Source organism: Artibeus jamaicensis, unplaced genomic scaffold, assembly GCF_021234435.1.
Source record: "Artibeus jamaicensis isolate MK-2021 breed Jamaican fruit bat unplaced genomic scaffold, CSHL_Jam_final scaffold_1964, whole genome shotgun sequence".
NCBI classification, from domain to species: Eukaryota; Metazoa; Chordata; class Mammalia; order Chiroptera; family Phyllostomidae; genus Artibeus; species Artibeus jamaicensis.
Genome location: NW_026522030.1, coordinates 44,728,912 through 44,751,005, shown reverse-complemented (window position 1 = coordinate 44,751,005; position 22,094 = coordinate 44,728,912). Strand labels below are relative to the sequence as shown.

Sequence of the window (22,094 nt, the reverse complement as noted above, 5' to 3'; positions counted from 1 at the left end):
TTAGATCCATTGTTTTTACAATTGTCCAAAAAAAACCTGCTTCTAACTCTTAATCACATATGTAAAAAGAAACAAAGAACTTAATGATCCAAAGGGGTGGTTAGAAAAAATAACTTAGTCTACATTATTTTTATTAAGGTTTTAATAAAAAACTTAATAAGTTTTTATTAAAACTTAGTTTTATTAATAAAACTTTCTTTAAGTTTTATTTTATTTTAGAGCACTCAGACATACAACCTATTAGCCCAGTATTTAGATGATTCTTCAGCTCACTTTTTCTTTCAGAAGCCTGAAAACATGCCAGGATAGCACAGAGAAGAAACCAGAGAGAAGGCCCAAAATAAACCATCAGCTCAGAAGAAATTTGTAGCTGACATTGACCTAGTTTTACACATTTACACAACTATGAGATTGACTGTAAGTAACTGCTTCCTTAAAACTGGTGTGAGGGATAAGAGCACCTGGCAGCCTCTCTACTGGCTTCAAAATTTTGTAAAAGCAATTTAACTGCTCTGGGCTTCAAGTGTAAAATATCAACAGTATTTAAATGCCCTCACCTATTCCAGTGGAAATCCCACAGAACCTGGTTTAATACGACAAGGTGCCATGTTCTGTAAGAAAGCCTTAGTGGTAATAGCACTCATTTTCCCAAAAACGTAACCATAACATGTTAAACTTAAAAGATAGTTGTTATTACTAAAAAATAAATCAGTAATACAATTGGAACTGAAGTATCAAAAATAGCAACAATTTAATAAAGGTACAATTTGAAACTGGCAGTACAGAAATGGCTGGAACACAGTGAAATGATCCACTGGAGAGCAATACTGAAAATGTTTCTAAAGCCAAAATACTATTAAAAACTTCTCAGATCTTTGGTGGGGAAACACATACACATATGTAAATACATACATACACAAATACACACACACTCACATAAACGGAAAGGCCAAAGGGAAATCACAAAAAGGCTATTCTGTTTAGTATGCTTATGAGTAATATTTTTCTTCATATTTCCCCTATTTTTCATTTTTCTACCTGAGTATGTACTACCTTATTAATAAATAAAAAATTCTCAATAAAGAAGTTACCTACACTAATGAAAAACCAGAAGAGAGGATGTTTCCTCTTTTTTAATTTTTATTTTTAATATTTCAAACATATGCATATTTACTGAGCCTCAACTACCAACAGTTTGCCTGACTCCATTCAACCATACCCATTCCACTTTGTTTTCTGAGGTATCTTATAAATAAATCCCAGACTCCATGTTATTTCACCAGTATATTTTTCAAGTATGAATCTTCAGTTGATAAGAAAAAATATTTATATAGCCACCATGCCATCATTATATCTAAAAGTGACAAAAATAATTCCACAGTATCATTTGATACCCAGTCCATATTTTTTAAAAAAATAGTCCTTTCAATAACAGCATTCAACAACACGAAATCCATACAGAAAATTTGAAAATGTGACACTACCTCATAACCAGAATGTATAAAAAACTATAAATCAATAAGAAAAGCATGACACAAAAGAAAACCTCTTGTACAAGAGGTTGAACAGGTAGAAGATACTACACATATCCAACAGAGTAAATTAAAAGACTGATGTTAATAGCATCAGGGAAAATGTGGAGTAATGGGAACTCACAGACATTGCTATAGACAGGTGTGAACTAGAAAATAGTTTCACTTCAAGCTAAATGCATGAATATCTTGTAACCACTCCTAGGCATGCACACTATAGAAACCCTTCCATACTCTGGGAAACATAAAACATTCACAGAAGTTTTGAGCACAAAGCCAAAGCTAGAGGTGACCAAAACAATCATCAGTAGCAGAAAAATAATAAACTGTGGTGAATTCATATAATAGAATATACAGCAATGAAAATAAATAACAGATACACATGGTACAGAAAAAGTTTAGAAATATGATAAGGTGTGACAGAAGGCAGACAGATAAGAATATAATGAATGATTCTTCTAGTTACATAAAGTTTTGAAACAAGATACAATTAGCTTCATTTTTAAAGAAAGGAGTGATTACCTTAAAGTCTGAAAAGTGATTATCCTTAGAGAAAAAGGGGAGCGTATTATACTAGGTAAAGAAGGTGTAAAGGGGTTCTCTAGCATGCTGGTAATGTTTTCTCTGATGTCAGTGATGACGATGGCATTCACCTTACGGTAATTCATGAAGGTCTAACTTTATGTTTTACGTCCTTTCTAGCTTGTTCTGTTTTTCAAAATATAAATGGTATAAAAATACATAGTAATTGACTCAGACAAGGAGTACCAATGAATGTAAATTCATTGGGTGAAAGGCTGTTGGGGAAAAAGATATTCATCTACTCTCCAAGTAACACCCTATAGATCACTTATTGATTATAAGGATCCTTGACTGGATCCTTCAAATGCAGAAAAAATGTTTATAAATAACATTGAGACAATTAAGGATCTATGAATATGGTCTATATATTAGATGATATCATATAAATCTTAAATTGCCTTGTAATTAACAGACACATGTTGAAAGAATTAAGAGTGAACTGTCATGATGTCTGCAATTTACTTTCAAATGTTACAGCTCAGAGACAGAGCGACGAAACATAAGGCAAATCTGCCAAATATGACTGGTGAATCTAGGTGAAGGGTATTCAGGTGTTCATTGAACTACTTCAACCTTTTGCTGGACAAGAAATTTTTCAAAATAGAGCAATGGGAGAGGGATAAAAGGTTTAAAAAAAGGAAAAAAATTAAAAATAAGAATTACAAAAAGGCAAAAAGGATTGGACTATATCTAGTAGATGATGTTCTCCTGAAACTGGAAAGACTATACTAATATGTACTTTTTTAAAAAATTCTCACAGTTCATGGAAGAAAAGAAGATAGGTCTGTTCAAATATATCTTTTTTTAATTATTAAGAAAAAAAACTACAGGAATATATTTTAAAATACTGCTTTTGCCTTAACATGGTATTCTGGATATATCCTGTTTTCAAAATATATTCATCATGAGCTTTGCTTTTAAAAAAATTTAATGTAATTTAAAGAATAGTCAGATAGTTACATACTATAGATTAGTACTACTATACTAATATTATTATTATTATTATACTGTACTACACACTACTGTTGTGTAGTACAGTATAATAATAATATATTACTTATAGTACTATTATATTACTATAAGTAATATAGTAATATATACTACTATATATATTACTGTTGAATAATCAGGTATTTGTTCAACTAGTTCATTTCAATTCAAAAATACCAGCTGCAGAAATTCTGTTGATGTGTCTTTTCTTCTTCTTATCCCATGAGAAATTATGAATCACACAAAGCACAACAAATGACTACTTCTCAACTACCTAAAATGGTCACAGTAGTAACATAAAATGATCCTTTACAAAGCCTATCATAAATATAAATATACCTCATCATATATGCTCCCATTAATGTCTGCTCCATAGATGGGGGCCACAAAAGTTAAGTTCTTCCAGTACTTGCGCTCCAAATCTTCATAGTCCAAGTATCTTGGAGTACAATATCTGGAAAAGGCATATGAAAATAGTAAGTGCAAAATAGTTAAGATAATTTTAAGATTTTTCTCCACCCATCTGATTTAAATCACTTTCTAAACAAAATTCCATTAAATGAAAATACTGCCCCGATTTGTGATGCCAAATTTAACAAGCAAATATGTATACTCTTAAGATTACTTAATAACACTATGAAAACTTCCTATCTTTAACTAGTAAGGAAAATACTTTCTTGAAAGTATCAGTAATAGAAAAGTACTTAAAAATTCATTATTTTAACTTTCAAAATATTTTTTGAATCTTCTGCCAATTATACTATATGTCATCCCTAAGTGGATATCCACTGGGGATTGGTTCTAGAACCCCCACCGTGGACACCAAAACCTGCAAACACTCAAGTCTCTATAAATGGGTAGTATTTGCATATAACCTACTCGTATCATCCGATATACTTTAAATCATCTTTAGATTACTTATAATACCTAACAAAATGTAAATGCTATGTAAATTATACTATTGTTTAATTTACTATTGTAAATTATACTATTGTTTAAGAAAAAAACATCTGTATGTGTTCAGTATAGCCACAACCATCTTGTGCCTAACTACACAGTACATGTCAGCAACAATGGGTAACATTTTTTAAAATATTTTATTTATTTATTTTTAGAGAGAGGAGACGGGAAGGAGAAAGAGTGGGAGCGAAACATCAATGTGTGGTTGCCTCTCGTGTGTCCCCCACTGGAGACCTGGCCCGCAACCCAGGCATGTGCCCCCACTGGGAATCAAACCGGTGAGCCTTTGCTTCACAGGCCCATGCTCAATCCACTGAGCCACACCAGCCAGGGCTCAACGTAACATTTTAAAAAATATTTTCAATCCACAGTTGGCAATTAATACAATAATAGTAGCCCTTCAAGTCATTCAAGGATTTTCTTTTTTTTTTTTTTAAGATTTTATTTATTTGTTTTTAGACAGAGGGGAAAGGAGGGAGATAGAAAGGGAGAGGAACATCAATGTGTGGCTGCCTCTCACACACCCCCTACTGGGGAACTGGCCTGCAACCCAGGCATGTGCCCTGACCGGGAATCGAACCAGGGACCCTTTGGTTCACAGGCCAGAGCTCAGTCCACTGAGCCACACCAGCCAAGTCCAAAAATTTTATTTTTAAATCACTCATCTTCTAGTATGTATAATTTATCATTTAAGACTTTAACACTGTCACACAAAGAAAATTTGCCTTACAAAAATGAATCATGAATATAATCAAAAATTCATGACAACTAAACTATAGAAAAACCTATTCAGAGATATTATTAATAAAATGATAAAACAAGGAACAATTTTCTTAGCAGTAAACTAAATCTAAATGGGCAACTACCTGAAGAACAGAAACAGTTAAATTAGGAGTAATGTGCAGGAAACTCATTTTCATTTTCATTACAAACTCCTTTGTCTACTTGGTTTCTGACCATGCCCGAGTATATCTTTGAAAGAAATAAAAATAGCAAACCGGATCCACTCACTTGCCACTGTTGGCCAGCTGCCTGAACTCCTTCACTGTCATGGCTTTTTTCTGGATGTTGTACTGAGTGAACAGTCCTGACTGCCCTGTGACCATCTGCTGAATGGGTGCCGGGATTAGCAAATTATCGATGTCATCATAGCACTGCCTTGGCTTCCACTCCTTAGGAGGAATCACCTGAAAATAAAATAAAATATTAGCTTGAAAATATTCCAAGTAGTTATTTAGCTTACATAATACAGCAGAATACACATGAGGAATATGTCAGCATTTCTATGACAAATGTGGAAGAATCATGAAGATTCAGATTAAGAAAAATGTTCACATTCTCCCAAATATCCACCTTACTGATAATGATTTTTTTAAATATTTTATTTATTTATTTTTAGAGAGGGGGGGACAGGAAGGAGAAAGAGTGGGAGCGAAACATCAATGTGTGGTTGCCTCTCATGCGTCCCCCACTGGGGACCTGGCCTGCAACCCAGGCATATGCCCTGACTGGGAATTGAACCAGCAACCCTTTGCTTCACAGGCCCGTGCTCAATCCACCGAGCTACACCAGCCAGGGCTGATAATGATTTTTTTATAAAGCAAAAATTACTGAGGACTCACTATACCAAATACTACTATACTTGAATTAACTTCATTTTTAGTTGATACTGTTAATGTCCCAATTTTAAATGTAAAATTGACAAACAGAACTGTAACTTCTAAAGTTCAGGTACTATTTATACAAATGAGAAAAAAGAAGTAAACATTTGTGTAATGTACATATTTTTTAACTTGTCTGAAGGACAAGACAGTAATGGCTAAGTTAGTCATACTACCAATTTACTTCCAAAGGTTGGTTTAGGCACATCAGAATTTTTTTTCTCTTAACATAAAGCTGAAAGACAATGAAATGTGCACTAGTCAATATATTTTTAACTACCTTTCATGAAATATGACAAATAGAGTGGTATGCTCATAAATGTTTAAAAACCAGCTTTCTGGGGAAGTTAGGGAAACCTTGACTTGGAGCTTTTGCCTATTTCCATGGTAACCACTACCACTGTGGCCAATATGACATCACTAAACATGGAGTAGGAAAAAGATGTGAACTATTAATTCCCATGTGCCTGTGTGAGGTTGCTCAGCCCACACTGTTTTCCCACAGTTACAGTATTGCCCCATTTCCAACCGTCAAAAACACAATGTGCAAACTGAGACTTCCTAGGAATGAGCCTTCCTAGTGCTATGAGATCACACTATCCAATCAAAAAACTGGTCATCAATGCATGCTTCTGACTGATTTATGAACAAAATGGGGAACAGTGAACCTCAAAAAAGGTGGTTCTTTTCCCTGTGTGGAAATTAGCCACACAGGGTATTGTGATCATAAATTGCTAACTGCCCAGATCATGGCAGGTATTCATACCGCAGGCATACAACATCTTCAGTGAAAGGTTTCTCTTTGCTTTAAGCAAGCCCTGTCCCTTGTCTCTGTGCATCTGGGTTAACACACCTTTGAAATATGCCATATCCACCCTCAAGAGAGCACATAACCTTGTTAACTATCCTGTAATCCAATCCCGCCTTGCTTTTCTCCCACCTCCATGTGATCTTCCTTAGTTCCCTCCTTAATTCCAACTGCATAAAAGAAGCTGTAAAACTGTTATTCTCCGGAGTACTTGAGATCTTGCTCTGTAGCACATCATGTCAGTTTGGCTTAAATATACTCTTACAAAAAAAAATTTTTTAATTTGAATATAAGATGTCAAGCATAATAATAACTTAGCTTTCATCAGCAATATGGGGACATTACAAATTTTATTTCCTCCAAGGTATATTAATTAAAAATGAGATAATAGGTAACCATACTATATGTTACTAGAAATACATACTCAATACTTTAAAAGAATATGGAAAATCATACCAAATGGCTATGAATAAACATACTACATTTTCTTGAACACACATGAAAAGAGGAGGTTATATTTAACAGTGTTATAAGTACTAAACTTCTTCATCAGAACTAAATCTGAGTAATTAAAAAAATAGATTTAGGGTGGAGAATAGCTATAGTGTTAGGGCTAATGTTCATGTTAGAGGTTAGGTTATGGTTAGAGATTAGGGTTAGGATTAAGGTTAAAATTAGGTTAGGTTAAGAACTGGGGTTAGGATTAGAGGTTAGGTTGCTTTGGTTTTGTTAGGAATAGATTAGAATTAGTTAGAATAAGAGTTAGGGTTAGGGTAAGAGTTCAGGTTAGGGTTAAAATATACACTTAAGTTTAGGTTTAGGGTAAGGGTTATAATTAGGGTTAAATTTAAAGTTAGGGTTAGGATTATGGTTATGGATTAAATTAAAGTTAGGATTAGTGTTAGGGTGAGTTTTAGGATTGGGGTTAGACTTGCGACTAGGTATGGTATTAGAGTTAGTTTTAAAGTTCAGTTTATGGTTCACATCAAGAATAGAATTAGTGCCAGAGTAACAATTAAATTTAGGTTTAGAATTAGGGCTACAATTAGATAATTTAAGGGGAAGGTTACTTTTAGTTTTGGGATTAGGATTATGGTTAGGGTTATAATTATGATTATAGATTAGGATAAGAGTTGTGGTTAGGGTCATCATGTAGGATTGGGATTAAGGTTAAATTAGTGTTAAAGTTAGGGTTAAAAAATGGGCTTAGAGTTAGAGTTAGTTTTAGGGTTAAATTTATGATTACCAGGTAGATTAGGGTAAGTATTAGATTTAGTATTAGGGTTAGTGTTAGGGTTTAAGCTATTATTGAGGTTAGGTATAAACTTAAGGTTACGATTAATGTTAGAGGTGAGGTTAGGGTTGGGTTGAGGTTGGAACTAAAGTTGGGATTAGTTTTAGAAACAGATTTAAAGGTTACAGTTAGTGTCAAAGTTCAGATTAGGCTTTGGGTTAGGAATAGGGTACAGGTAAACATTGAGTTAGTGTTACTATAAAGGTTATGGTTAGATTAGGGTTAGGGTAAAGTATATGCTTAGGTATAGAGTTAATGTTATGACTATAGGTTAGGGTTAGGACAAAAGTTAGAGTTAGGGTTCGTGAAGGATTAGGGTTCGTGAAGGATTAGGGTCAAAGTTAGAATTGAGGTTAGCTATAGGTTTAAGTTTAGGGTTAGTATTGGAAGTTAGGATAGCTTTTGGGTTAGGATTAGGGCTAGTGTTACAATTAATTTTAGGTGTAGGTTTGGGGTTAGAAGTCAAGATAGGAATTGGGTTAGATTAGTGATAGGTTTATAATTCGTGTTAGGGTTATGGTTATGTTCACGTTTGGGGTCAAATTTAGGATTTAAATGTTACTGTTAGGTTTAAGATTAGGTTTCATGTTAAGATTAGGGTCAACTTTAAAAAAAAACTTTTATTATGGTAAAATATGTAGCATAAAAATTGCCATCTAGACTGTATTCAGTGATATTAAGTACTTCATTTTGTTGTGGAACTATCACCATCATCCATATCCACAACTTTATACATCCTACAGAAATGAAACTCTATACCCATTAAAAAACTCTTCTAGCCCTGGCTGCTGTGGCTCAGTGGATGGAACACTGGCCTGAGAACCAAATGGATGCCAGTTCAACTCCCAGTCAGGGAACATGCCTGGGTTGCAGGTCCTATCTCCAGTAGGGGGTGCGCAAGAGGCAACCACACACTGATGTTTCTCTCCCTCTCTCCCTCCCTTCCCCTCTCTCTCTGAAAATAAATAAATAAAATCTTTAAAAATTTTTTTTTAATTTAAAGTTTATTTTGTCTATTTTGGGCAGATATAGGTTAGTTTTAAAGTTAGGTTTAGGTTTTAGAATTAGAATTAGGGTTAGGGGTAGGTTTAGGATTATGGTTAGTGTTAGGTTAAGTATTAGCAGTAGGCTTAAGGATAAATTTAGGATTAGGGTTAGAAGCATGATCAAGGTTAGAAAATTAGTGTTAGGGTTAAGACTGAGGTTACGTTTTGTTAAAATTAAGTTTAGTGTTAGAGGTTAGGTTACAATTTGGGATTAGGTAGGATTAAGGTTAGAGTGAGAGACTACAGTTGGGTTTAGCATTAAGAAGAGAGGTTAGGTTAGGGTTTGAGTGAGGGGTAGGCATAGGATTCAGTTAATGTTGATGTTAGAATTAGTATTAGAGTTCAGTTTAGGGTCTGAAAGCTAAGGTTAGGTTTATGATTAGGGTTAGATTTGGTATCAAGGTTAGATCTGAAGAAACAACAAACAAAAAAAACATGGATTTCCTGGCTGGTATAGCTCAGTGGATTGATCGTGGGCCTGGGAACCAAACGATCATGGTTCCATTCCCAGTAAGGGCACATGCCTGGGTTGCAGGCCAGTTCCCAGTAGGGGACGCACAAGAGGCAACCATACATTGATATTTCTCTCCCTCTCTCCTTCCCTTCCCCTCTAAAGATAAATAAATAAAATCTTTAAAAAAAAAAACATGGATTTGTTCACAATCCTGTTTAAAAATAAATATATCTAAAATCAAAATTAGTGTTACATTTCGAGTTAAATATTTTCTTTTCTCATGAAAAACAAAGCAGTTGCTTACCCAAAAAGAAAGTTTTGGGCAATATTTCCCCAAAAGTTAGAAAAGCAAGAAATACTATAAATTTACAAAAATCTAAATAGTACCTTTGTAAATATCAAGTGCGTGTATTTTTTAAATTTATTTATTTAATTGTTGTTCAAGTACAGTTTTCTGCCTTTCACTCCCATCCTGCATGTATTAATTTGATTAAATTGTTCAGAAAGAACTTTTAAAAATTTGTAAGGTCAGACCTATAATGAAAATCTTATTTGGGGACTGTAATTTTATTTTATTTTTTTCTTTCAATTTTATTTTGTATTGGTTTCAGGTGAACAGCTTAATGGTTAGAAAAAAATACACGTTACATAGTGGTCCCCCAATTATTTCCAGTACCCCAACTGGCAAAATACATACTAATCTCACGATATTATTGACTATATTTCCTATGCTTTACTTACTTTCCCACGACTATTCTGTAACTACCAATTTGTACTTCTAGAGACAGTAATTTAAAATCTTAACACATTAGATATTCTTACACAGGAAATGGAAGCACAACATACTGAGGATTTTTAAAGATTCCAAAATTAAACCTTTATGTTTTTTATCCTCACCAGAGAACATTGTTTTCATTGCCCTTTAGAGAGAGAGAAAGGGAGAAAAGAAGGGAAAGAAACATTGATGCAAAAGAGAAGTACTGAGTAGTTGCCTCATGTTTACACCTGGACCAGTGATCATACGCAACCCTACTGGGGACCAAACCCACAACCCCTCATTTACAGGACAATGCTCCAACCAACTAAGCCATATCAGCCAATACTAAACTCTTGTATTTAATAAATCAAATGAAGGAAACTCATTATTCCTAAAGTTTACCTTCCTGGTTATATCAAAATAAAAATATGTATTTTATATTAGAATTTTCCAAACCCCAGCCTAAGCTGAATAGCCAGTAGAAAAATTTTGACTAAAACCTGTATTAGCACTACTTATCTTAAAATAAATTGCTATTACTACCATCTGCTATCACTATTGAGGAAAGAGCTAGAGGAAGAGTAGTGCTTCGTATAATCTTTCTTCACCTTGAGGGTATAGATCGTTAAGTGTACTTGCTAGGCTATTCCTGAAACTACATATTGTCCATAATCTATGGCTTAGGGGAGCCATGTCCAGATTATTGTTGTGGAAGAATTCCACCCATGTTATATATAATAGTGGTTCATCAAAATCTTCCTCCACAAAAACAATAGAAGATTCACATTTAAGGAGGTAGTCACTCTTTTCATTTTCCCAACTTGACTACCAACTTTATAGATAGAAACTTGGGGTATAAAACCTCTTACTCTGGAAATAAAAGTTAAATCTAACATATAAACCTAAAAGATGTTGGTAAAAGGAAAACCAAGGCAGACTCTAATCTGAAGCCAAAGTCACATCTGGAGGAACTAAAGATCTACTCAACTATTTTCTTCAAATTATAAATTATAAATTACAAATCAAAACCAATACATTCGCTAATTGATGCATTACAAAGACTCTCATGGGCAGTTCTGTTCCCCAGAGCTAGCCCTCAAAACAAACCAGCAACATTAATAACTTTGATGTTTACAATTTGATATGATTTGATAGTTTTATATATTTACATTTCTGCAACTTCCAGAAAAAGAGGGGAAGTAGGTGAAACTGAGTTTATGTGATCTGACAGAAAAGATGACAAAGATAACTAAAAAGAAACACCTCATTGTATTCCTAACATAAGTAAAAGGAAAGTATCACAAGTTAAGTAAATGCATACGTCCAACATGCTCAATGAATCTCACTTTAAAAAAAGTCTGGACTCAGGTGTGCTCTGTTCAACATTTAGAAAGCTAATTATACAATAGTTCTCATTAACTTCATTCTGTTCCATGATGCCAAAGGTGCCACAGGTGCGCTTGTGCCTGAAAATCCTTGTGAGGGTAGATGCTGCTTCCTCTTCTCATGTTACTAAACATGCCGCCCTGCCACACAGGGCATTCACTAACCTCAGTGGAATACAATATGATGTATGTTTTCAAGAAACAAAAGGGGGGAAAGAACAGGACAAAGGACTGCATTCAGCACCCAAAGAAGGGGACAGTTACCCCCAACTCCCCTCCACCCAAATAAACTTCTTGCTAACTTATTTCGAGTTTATGATCAAAACTGTGTTTGTCAAATGACTCTGAAATTATTATCATTCTCTTCAACTAAAGTATGACTACTCGCCCTGACTGGTGTGGCTCAGGGAATTGAGTGCAGGCCTGTGAAACCAAAGGTTCTCCACTTCTATTCCCAGTCAAGGGCACATGCCTGGGTTGTGGACCAGGTCCCCAGTAGGGGGTGTGCAAGAGGCCACCACACATTGATGTTTCTCTCCCTCTCTTTCTCCCTCCCTTCCCCTCTCTCTAAAAATAAATAAATAAAATATTTAAAGAATGACTACTCTCTTCCATAATAATCTGGAAGTGCTGAAGTTCCAAAAATGGGATGTTTTAAAGAACTAACCCAATAAAATGGTTAAACTAATAATCACTCATCTGAGAAATTCATTATAAACCATTACTTTCTCTGTTTTATCTTCCTTTTTTATCTCTCACCTACCTCAAATAAATCTTCATTCAACATGATGTCTTCAAATTTTAATCTTTTCTAGGAGGCACCTGAACCATATATAACAGAATGACAGACTTCAGAGGACAGATGTCAGAACAGTCCATGAATTGGGTTACTAGCAGCAGCAGCAGCCATAATACAGTAGGAGGACTTGAACATTGACTCCTGAAATTCTGGAAGCTCTCTCTTCAACTACTGTCTGCTCTCAAAGCTACAGGACTTTCCTACAGAGAAGGGAATTCCAAGAACTTGAGACCCAGCCACGGGTCTCATGTGGGCTCTGTGAGAGCTCAGAAACTTACATAGTGATGCCGACAAATCTACAGAAACCCAGATTATGAATTTAACATTTAAAACAATAATGAAATGAAATAAATGCTATGAAATAAATTCTTGTAAGGGAAACTTTTCAATTGAAATAGATTTCCAGTATGGAAGGGACACAGTGTCCATCTCAAGTTGAAGTCAAAGGCAACAAACTCTCTTTCAAAGCTCCAACTTTGGGTCTATAGGTGCAAACCTGCAATGCAGTCCTCGGGACCTTTGTAACCACTCCTATGACTCTGAGCATATCACAGTTACCCCTGGGAAGACTCCCCGCTGCTGCTCTGCCTCCCCCAACAAAGTCATTCTTCACATAAGAGCCATTGTGATCTTTACAAAATAATATCACAAAATAATGAATAATCAAACTAACAGCTACCATGTCCTCCTCTCCTCTGCTTTAAGATGCTGATGCTTCCTACTGCACTTCCTGTAGCTGGACAAGCCCAATACCATCTGGCCCCTTTCACGGCTCTCACCTTACTTACCACCCTCTTCACTTGCCCACTGAGCCCCAGCTCCACAGACCCCCTTCCTATTCCTCCCACACATGAAGCTCAAATCAGCCTCCAGGTCTCTGGACTTGCTGTACTTTATGTCCACACATCTTGAAAGGCTGGTTTCTTTATACCATTTGGATTCCTGCTTGAATGTCCTTGAATCTCACTATCCTAAGATGCTCCCACTAGAACATAAGCTCCATAGAGGCAGGAACTTGTTCTGCTCCATTCCCCACCTTCTCCCATGTGTGGTACAGTGAGTGCCTGGTACGTAGTATGCACACTCCACCCTGGGTGAACAGATATCTAAAAACAAAATAAATAGGCAAATCTTTAAGGGAAAGAAAGTAGATTGTTGCCCGGGGCTGAATGCATAGCAGGGAATATAGAGTGACTGCTAATAGACAGAGCTTCTTTTGGGGGGGTGAAGAAAAGTTTTGGAATTAGGTATGGGCAATGAACTGATGATGTTCTGTGAATATACAAAATACCATTGAATTGCACATGTTAAAAGGGGGAATTGTCTGGTGTGTGAATTATATCTCAAACAATCTGTTAAAAAAATTTAGAGAGAAAGAAAAATACAGAATAAAAAAGAGAAGAAAGAGAGAGGGAAGAATAGGAGGAAGGAGGGAGGGGAGTAGTGGCTAAGCTTCAGGTTAATAACTGTCCTCTGTGGGAAACTGACAAAAGCTATGAATACCCTCACTCCTGTAAAACTCATATATCAATCCTTTTTGTTTCTATGAACTGTTTTTGTTTAAAAAAATAAGATAGCTACTCTCTGAAGAAATCAAATGATCCCTCCATATGGAATAATAAGAACAAAGACTTTACAAATACTTTCCTTTGGAAAAAACAATTTCCCACAACATGAAGATTAAGAGCATACTTGAAAGGGCCAAGTGATCATTCTGGTTTAAAGGATCTGAGGAGAATCACCTTTGCAAGACCAGCACGGTGGGCTCCTTTAGACTCCATGTATGCGAGATATTTGTTGAACTCCCGGAATTCCTCCATGGAAGGTCTGAAGGTCATGATCTTACAGCTGGGATTCAGAGGACTCTCTGCCTCTGCCACCTCCATGGTGGCTGCGGTAGTTTCTGTAGAGAGGAAGACACGGTCATCAGCAATGAATTATTACAGGGTTAAGGCTAGTGATCATTTCCCCCAAATGGCTTGTAAGCTCCAGCAACATGTCTTTTACTTACGTACTATTCCCTTCTACCACTCTATTACCCCTCATCTCTTTCTGGACTGCTGGGGTCGGGCCGGGGAGCAGTGGGGCAAGGGGCGGGGAGGGGTGGATACTGCCTCTAGTCATTCTTCCTCTAAAGCTCTTATTCTTGGCATTGAATCACTGACCTAATTATTATCACTGGCCTCTTCAAAATCCTTCCTAGTAAGAATTTTCTCACTTTGCAAGCGGGTAACAGTGTTGTTCCCATGTACCAGTTCTGAAAGAGACTCTCTCATACACACACATGTATAAAGGCCCAGTCTAGGTTAAGTAGAAGATGGACAATGTTCAACATCCCCAGCAGACTTTACTCAGGTGTGCTTCCACTTGTCATCATGCTTTCCTACAACAGCCAGTAACCAAGCGAAAGTACCAGAGACACAGAAAGAGGTAAGGTTTATCTTCACCATACGAGCTCACTGACTAGAGGCCAAACTACAATGCAAAACTGTGCACAGGAAGGAATAACTAATATCCCCTAGGTTACTCAAAAAGGGATAGAATTAAGACTTATAAAAAGGCAAAGGAGTTTGCCAGATGACAGAAAGAACAGTCCTAGCAGCAGAAATATTTGGAACTATTGAGGGTATGGAGAAGGGAGATTAGTCTGTCTGGATCATTCCAGGGGATCAAAGTAGGAAAGTAAGCAGTAGGTTATGCTACAAAAGCACACACTTAATCTTTCCACCAATAAATAGGTGATTGCTCAACAAACATTTATTGAACACCAGGCACAGGGAACTCCCAGGTGAGTAAGAAGCACTGGTGTGCCTGCCGCAGGAAGGAGTCCCACCATCCCACTTTCAGATGCAGCAATATGTCTGGCATCCAACAGCTCAAAAAAAAAAACAAATCCTCTCAAAGCTTTCCTTTCGTTTTTTTTTTTTTAATAAATTTAATTTGTCTGACAAAAAAAGGTATTGAGAAATGAGGATGGAGTAGATAAAGAGAAAACATGCAATGGGATAATAGTAGGTTAAAACAAATCAGGGTTACAAATAAAGTTGTGGTCACCATTCATTTAAGGTTTAAAAAGCATCTGTCTCACCAAGTACAAGTGAGAAAAATGACCTATATCAAAATTAAATTCTGCCACCTTTTCAGAATTTCTAATCTAAAGGAAAACTAATCTGCAAGGAGGTATATTAATACACAGCAGAAAATATCCTGTATTCTCCCTGCCAATGGGAGAGGGCATGCAAAAGATAAAACCTTCCAGGCCACATTCCCCACCCACTTACAGAGGTACTCATACCCAAATCCATGGGCTGCAGGATGTTTCACCCTTCTACAGGTTATGCATGACCCCTTAGAGGTGTCCAGATCAGCCTCTTGCATGACTATCATGGCCTTGCACCACAGCCTGCATTATACCTTCTGCTTCAGCAGTACAAATGGATTTGTGCTTCTCTGAACAAGTACAGCTCTCTATGCCTTTGCCCTAATTCCTCCTATTGGAGCATCCTTTAGCTGGCAAATTCCTTCCTGCCCACTGTTGAGATTCCCAACCCTCCGCTGCAGGCCTATATGATCCATCTGTGTGTTTTGACCTTCCTTTCTGCATTCCTCTTATAGGATTGCCTGTTCCAATGTCTGGCACTTCTGACCACACAATGAACTCTAAGCTTCTCAAAGAAAAGGCAGGCTTATCCATCTCTTTAAACCCTAACATCCGGTCTGCAACCCAGCCTGGCCCATAATATCTGCCACAATAACTACTTACTAACTAAATGAAGGAATAAATACCAAAATATTACTAAAGTACTTACAGAAAATAGTACCAAGTGTAGGGAAAAGGAAAACACTGGTCCCAAACACAGAAATGTTACTTATAAAACAGATTCACTTGCCATACAGGTAAAGAATAACAGAGTATAAATATCTGAGCAGTGAGAAAGTAGATGTCCCCAGATTACCTTTAGATGTTATACCCAGATTACCAGATGTTATAGAAACATCTGGTACAGGAAATGCAGCCCTACTTTTCCTATGGCCAAAAAATAACAATGGTCTGCATATTTCTCTGAGCAGAGGAAGAAGCCACTACAGAAGGAACTAGAAATCCAGCCAGTCACTCGACAAGTAGTTACAAATGCCAAAAAGCTGGGTGGGCATTCAGGAAGGAAAGAAACGAAAACCTAATAATAGTGGAGTAAAGCAGACAATAAATAAGTGCTCTGAAGAAGAAACCCAGCTAAGGGGATAGAACACAAAGAGGAGAGGGAGTTATTTTATACAGGGAGGCATTTCAGAGGCCTAAAGGAAGGACTAAAGCATGCAGGTATCTAGACAAACAGCAGTATAGGCTGGGGCAAGAGCAAGAAGCCACTGGGGCTCTTCGAAGGAACAGTAAAAAAGTGAGTGTAACTGGAACTAGGTATAGCAAAGGAGAGAATGGTAAGAGAGGAGATGAGGGAGGGAGATGGGGATGAGAGAAAAGACAGAGAGAATCAGAGTTTGGTATTTACTTTGAGTGAGAGGGCAAGTCATCTTGACCCTCCCTTTCTTATACATTCCAATTCTTGATACTCTAATATGCTCTATTCAAGGAGATGACACAGCTTTCTAAGGAAACTGTTCTGGAGTATTTCGGCAGAAAAGTGAGCAGGTTCATCACTCTAGCTGTTGTATCAAACAAAAACAAGGTTAGAAGCAAAGAGGAAATTTACGCCAATCCAGGCAAAGATAAAATGATGGCAGGGACCGGTGGTGAGCAGTGAGAAGTGGTCAGGCTGAAGATACATTCTGAAGAAATTTTCTGACAGAAGTGAGAAAAATAGGAATCAAGATTTTTAGTCTAAAAAACAGAACATTGGCTCTGACAAGAAACTGAAGCAATGAGACTAAAATACGCACCAAATTACTAGTAATCAGAATTAAACCTCAGCCCTTGACCTGGTTTGCTAACTGGTCTATAAAATATACTTCGCTTCCTCCGAGTGTCACTACTTCCTTGATTATACAATATGTTCTACCTGCCAATTAGATACATATTCTGAAGACCTAGTTAGCTTACGTTTTAGACCTTTTCAATCTATAAGTTCAGATTAAATCAATAAAAATTGTACAATTATCATAAAATTGAAAAGTAAAAAAAATTTATATGTGCCCTGGCTGGTGTAGCTCAGTGGATTGAGCTCAGAGGATCGCGGTTCAATTCTCAGTCAGGGCACATGCCTGGGTTGCAAGCCAGTTCCCTGCAGGCCAGTTCCCAGCAGGGGACGCACTAGAGGCAACCATACATTGATGTTTCTCTCCCTCTCTCCTTCCCCTCTAAAGATAAATAAATAAATAAATATTTTTAAAATTTAAATGCTAAAGCATCTAAAAATTTCACATTAACCACTCAAATCTTTGCCAATATGATAGGCAAAAAAAGTCTGCTGTTAAGTTTCATTTCTTTGATTATTAGTAATACTGATCACTTTTGAATATTTATAACCATTTTCATTTCATTTTGCCTACTTATTTTCTTTACCCTTAAAAGGCAGTTTATTTTCTGTTCCTTAAGTTTTTCCTAGTACACATTTATGATTTCATTATTAAATTAATAATGTTAGAATCAAATTCCCAGCACACATTCTTTCTTTTTTTACTTTTCTAAAATAAAGCAGAAAAGTAAATTTTAAATGTTCTTGCAATGTTTCCTAGTCAGAGGACTGTTACATTTTACAAAAACCTTCTGTATAATTTTCAGCTGAAACTGATGTAATAATCATTTTTTTCAATGCTACACTTCTTTAGAGGCTGAGTCCCCAGCGATTGACAACAGTATCTTTGTTATTTTGCTTTTATAGAGCTGGCCTCAAAGTTTTTGAGACCTAAACCAAATAACCATATTTATAGTAAGTACCCTAATAATTTTTTCCTTAATGAACTACAGATCGTTTTCATTAAGTAAATTAAAGTCTAGCACTAATTCAGACTTATATAACTCTCCCATGCTTCTCATCTGTAAATTTTACCTTATCATAAAAGAAAAATATCTATTCTTCTTACTCTTTATATAAGAGCTTTACTTGGCTGAAGCTTTTTCCTGCTAAACATAAATCTATGCCCTATATTGTTTTCCTTACATACAGTTTCTCTGAGTAAAAACTGATTGCTCTCATCCTAGAAGTATTAGTTTCTAAGGCGAAGCTTGCCTCAGAACTGGTCTGCACTGCTAACTGCCTTTGAAGAAACTACTTCTGGATCTGCTGCTGAGCGCAGCCCCCTGGGAGATGCAGCACTCATTGGGTAGACAGAGTGCACTAGGCTGGGAAGAAAATGAACGAGGGCACAATTATTAGCTGTGCTAGTGTTAGAAGAGAGCACTATTCCAGCCTCTTCCATGATTCCTCCTGAAGATTAACCCACACCCTAGAGGCCAGGACATCCCCTCGCTCACTCCTCCATTCCTTCACTGAAATTTTTAAATGGAATGAGCACCAAGGCTCAGGCCAAGAAGGTGCTACTATCCTGCTCTACTCTAGTTCCCTGTGCTAAATTCACTGGAGGCAGAGCCTAGGCCATGCCTGAGGCAACTGGAAGCCTGGCCTTTGAGTTCCAAAACTGCAGCTCAACCAGTTGGGTCCCACAGAGACTCAAGGAAGCATTTGTTTTCAGACTGCTTTGGCCAGGCATTGTTATGGGTTGAATTGTGTTCCCCAAAAAGATATGTTGAAACCTAACCCCCAATACCTATTAAAGTGACCTATTTAGAAACAGAGTCTTTACAAATGTAAAGATGAGATCATACTTGGTTAGGGTGGACCCTAGTCCAGTATCGCTGATGTACTAAAAAGAGGAAAAGACAAGACACAGAGAGAGGAAGAATATTCGATGACTGAGGCAGACTAGACATATAGCTGCAAACCAAGGAAGGCCAGCAACCACAAGAAGCTGAGAAAAAGGCACAGAACAGGGGACTTCCGCCAAGATAGAGGCGTAGGTAGACACACTGTGCCTTCTTGCACAAACAAGTTTAAAAACAACAAAGTTTTAGCAACAAAAACACAGCCAAACCACAGAAAATTGAACCAGTAAGAGGGGCACAGCCAGCAGCAGAGTGGGGTTGGGCAGGAAAGATCCACCGGACCTACCCGGGCGCAAGACCCAGGCTCACCAGCAGCCGTGGGTGGATCCCAGGTGTGGAGTAGCGGGTGGACCCACTGAGGGCTCAAGGTGGCGGACCCACTGAGGGCTAACCGTAGTCACACATTCGCGCACAGATAAACCAGTGAAGGAGCAAGCAGTGAGACTGACCAAGCAAGCCCAAGCGGCAGGAAGTGGGAGAGGGGACCGCCTTTGTCCCTCCCTGACCCCACCCCCACATATGGCGACACAAACCAGTGACCTGGGTGGCCCCGCCCTAGTGAACACCTGAGGCTCTGCTCCTCCAATGTAAGGGGTGCTAACAGACCAAAACATGGCTCAAGAAGAACTCAGAGCCCCAGAGCCAATAACTCTAAGCGACCAAGAAACAGCCAAACTTTCAGATACACAGTTCAAAACAGTGGTGATCAGGATGCTCGCAGAACTGGTTGATCTTAGTCACAAATCAGAGGAACATATGAAGGCTAAATCAATTGAAATGAAGGGAAATACACAGGGAACCAATAGTGATGGAAAGGAAACTGGGACTCAAATCAAGGAAGTGGACCATAAGGAAGAAAAAAATGACCAAACAGAAAAATATGAAGAAACAAGAATTTTTAAAAATGAGGAGAGGCTTAGGAACCTCCAGGACATCTTTAAACGTTCCAACATCCGAATTATAGGGGTACCAGAAGGGGAAGAGAAAGAGCAAGTGGAAAACTTATTTGAACAAATAATAAAGGAGAACTTCCCTGTTCTGGCAAAGGAAATAGACTTCCAGGAAGTCCAGGAAGCTCAGAGTCCCAAAGAAGCTGGACCCAAGAAGGAACACACCAAGGCACATCATAATTATATTAGCCAAGATTCAAATGAATGAGAATCCTAGAAGCAGCAAGAAATAAGGGGACAGTCACCTACAAAGGAGTCCCCATCAGACTGTCAGCTGATTTCTCAAAAGAGACCTTACAGGCAAGAAGGGGCTGGAAAGAAGTATTCCAAGTACAACCAAGATTGCTCTATCCACCAAAGCTTTCATTTAGAATAGAAGGACAGATAAAGTGCTTCTCAGATAAGGTCAAATTCCAGGAGTTCATCATCACCAAGCCCTTATTATATGAAATGTTAAAGGGACTTACCTAAGAAAAAGAAGATAAAAAAGATGAACAGTGAAAGGGCAGCAAACTCACAGTTATTAACAAGCACACCTAAAACAAAAGCAAACTAAGAGGACAGCTAGATCAGAAGAGGTACCATAGAAATGAAGATCACATGGAGGGTTAGCAACAGAGGAGTGGAAGGAGGAGAAGGAGGGAGAAGGTACAGAGAATAAGTAGCATAGATGGTAGGTAGAAAATAGACAGAGGGGAAAGCAAGAATAGTGTGGGAAATATAGAACCTAAAGAACTTGAGACATGTGGTCATAAACTAAAGGGGGGAATGGGTGGGGGAGGGGTGTGCAGGGTGGAGGGGAATGAAGGGGGGAATAGAACTGTAATGGTATAATCAATAAAATATATTTAAAACAAAAACAAATATATATATATATTTTTTTTTTTAATGAAAATAAATGAAAAAAACAACCACACCTAAAACAAAAACAGACTAAGCAGACACCTAAAAGAGGAGCGGAGCCACTGAAATGGAGATCACATGGAGGGTTAGCAACAGAGGGGGGGGGAGGTACAGAGAATAAATAGCATAGACAGTGGGGATAAAATAGACAGGGGGAGGGCAAGAGTAGTGCGGGAAATGTAGAAACTAAAGAGCTTATGATACATGGACACGAATTAAAGTGGGGGAATGTGGGTGGGACGGGGTGTGCAGGGTGAAAGGGAATGAAAAGGGGGAAATGGGAAATTGTAATGGCATAAATAAATTATATTATTTTAAAAAACAACAAACAAACTAAGCAAACAACTAGAACAGAAACAGAATCACAGAAATGGAGATCACAGGGAGGGTTATCAGTGGGGATGAAGAGGGGGGAGAATGGGGGAAAAGATACAGGGAATAAGAAGTATAATTGGTAGGTACAAAATATGGGGAGATTAAGAATAGAACAGGAAATGGAGAAGCCAAAGAACTTATACGTATGACCCATGGACATGAACTAATGTGGGGAAATACTGGTGGAAGGGGGGTGCAGGGCAGAGGGGGATAAATGGGAGAAAAAAATCGGATAACTGTAATAGCATAATCAATAAAATATTTTTTTAAAAGTTGATATTGCTTAATAGAGACAGACTCAGAGACGGCAGGCTGACAGCTCTGGGGAGAGGGGTGTGCTGGGGGTGCAGGGACTGAAAAAAAAGACAAAGGACTCGTGGACAAGGACAACAGTGTGGTGACTGCAGAGTTTACAGTGGAAGAGGGTAAGAGGGATAAATGGCAATGTAAAAAAACACAAAATAAAAAAATCAATTTTTTTTAAAAAAGAACCATTCTGTATATTATAATACAGGCATAAAAATAATGTTAAGGTCAACAATTGCCAGTCTAGCCCTGGATGGTGTGGCTCAGTGGATTGAGCACTGGCCTGTGAAGCAGAGCAGAGGGTTGCCAGGTCAATTCCTGGTCAAGGCACATGCCTGGGCCAGGTCTCCCATTGAGGGGCATGCAAGCGACCACCAGCTGATGTGTCTCCCACACACTGATGTTTCTCTCCCTTTCTTTCTCCCTCCCTTCCTGTCTAAAATTAAATTAAAAA

At 37.6% G+C, this 22,094-nt stretch overlaps 1 protein-coding gene across 3 annotated transcripts in view; it reads right to left on the bottom strand.

Moving 5' to 3' along the window:
- The window catches only part of KDM4C (lysine demethylase 4C), a 371,183-nt gene that overhangs the window by 327,976 nt on the left and 21,113 nt on the right, over positions 1 to 22,094 (bottom strand). For 2 of the 3 annotated variants that reach the window (XM_037156753.2, XM_053656545.1), the window contains exons 2-4: positions 14,011 to 14,171; positions 5,076 to 5,251; positions 3,444 to 3,558 (exon numbers count right to left, since the gene is read on the bottom strand). In XM_037156753.2, coding sequence (XP_037012648.2) covers positions 3,444 to 3,558; positions 5,076 to 5,251; positions 14,011 to 14,154 — 435 coding nt within the window. In that variant the 5' untranslated portion in view covers positions 14,155 to 14,171. Of the gene's footprint in view, positions 1 to 3,443; positions 3,559 to 5,075; positions 5,252 to 14,010; positions 14,172 to 22,094 lie in introns of those variants that run through there. The other variant, XM_053656546.1, reaches the window with a different exon arrangement.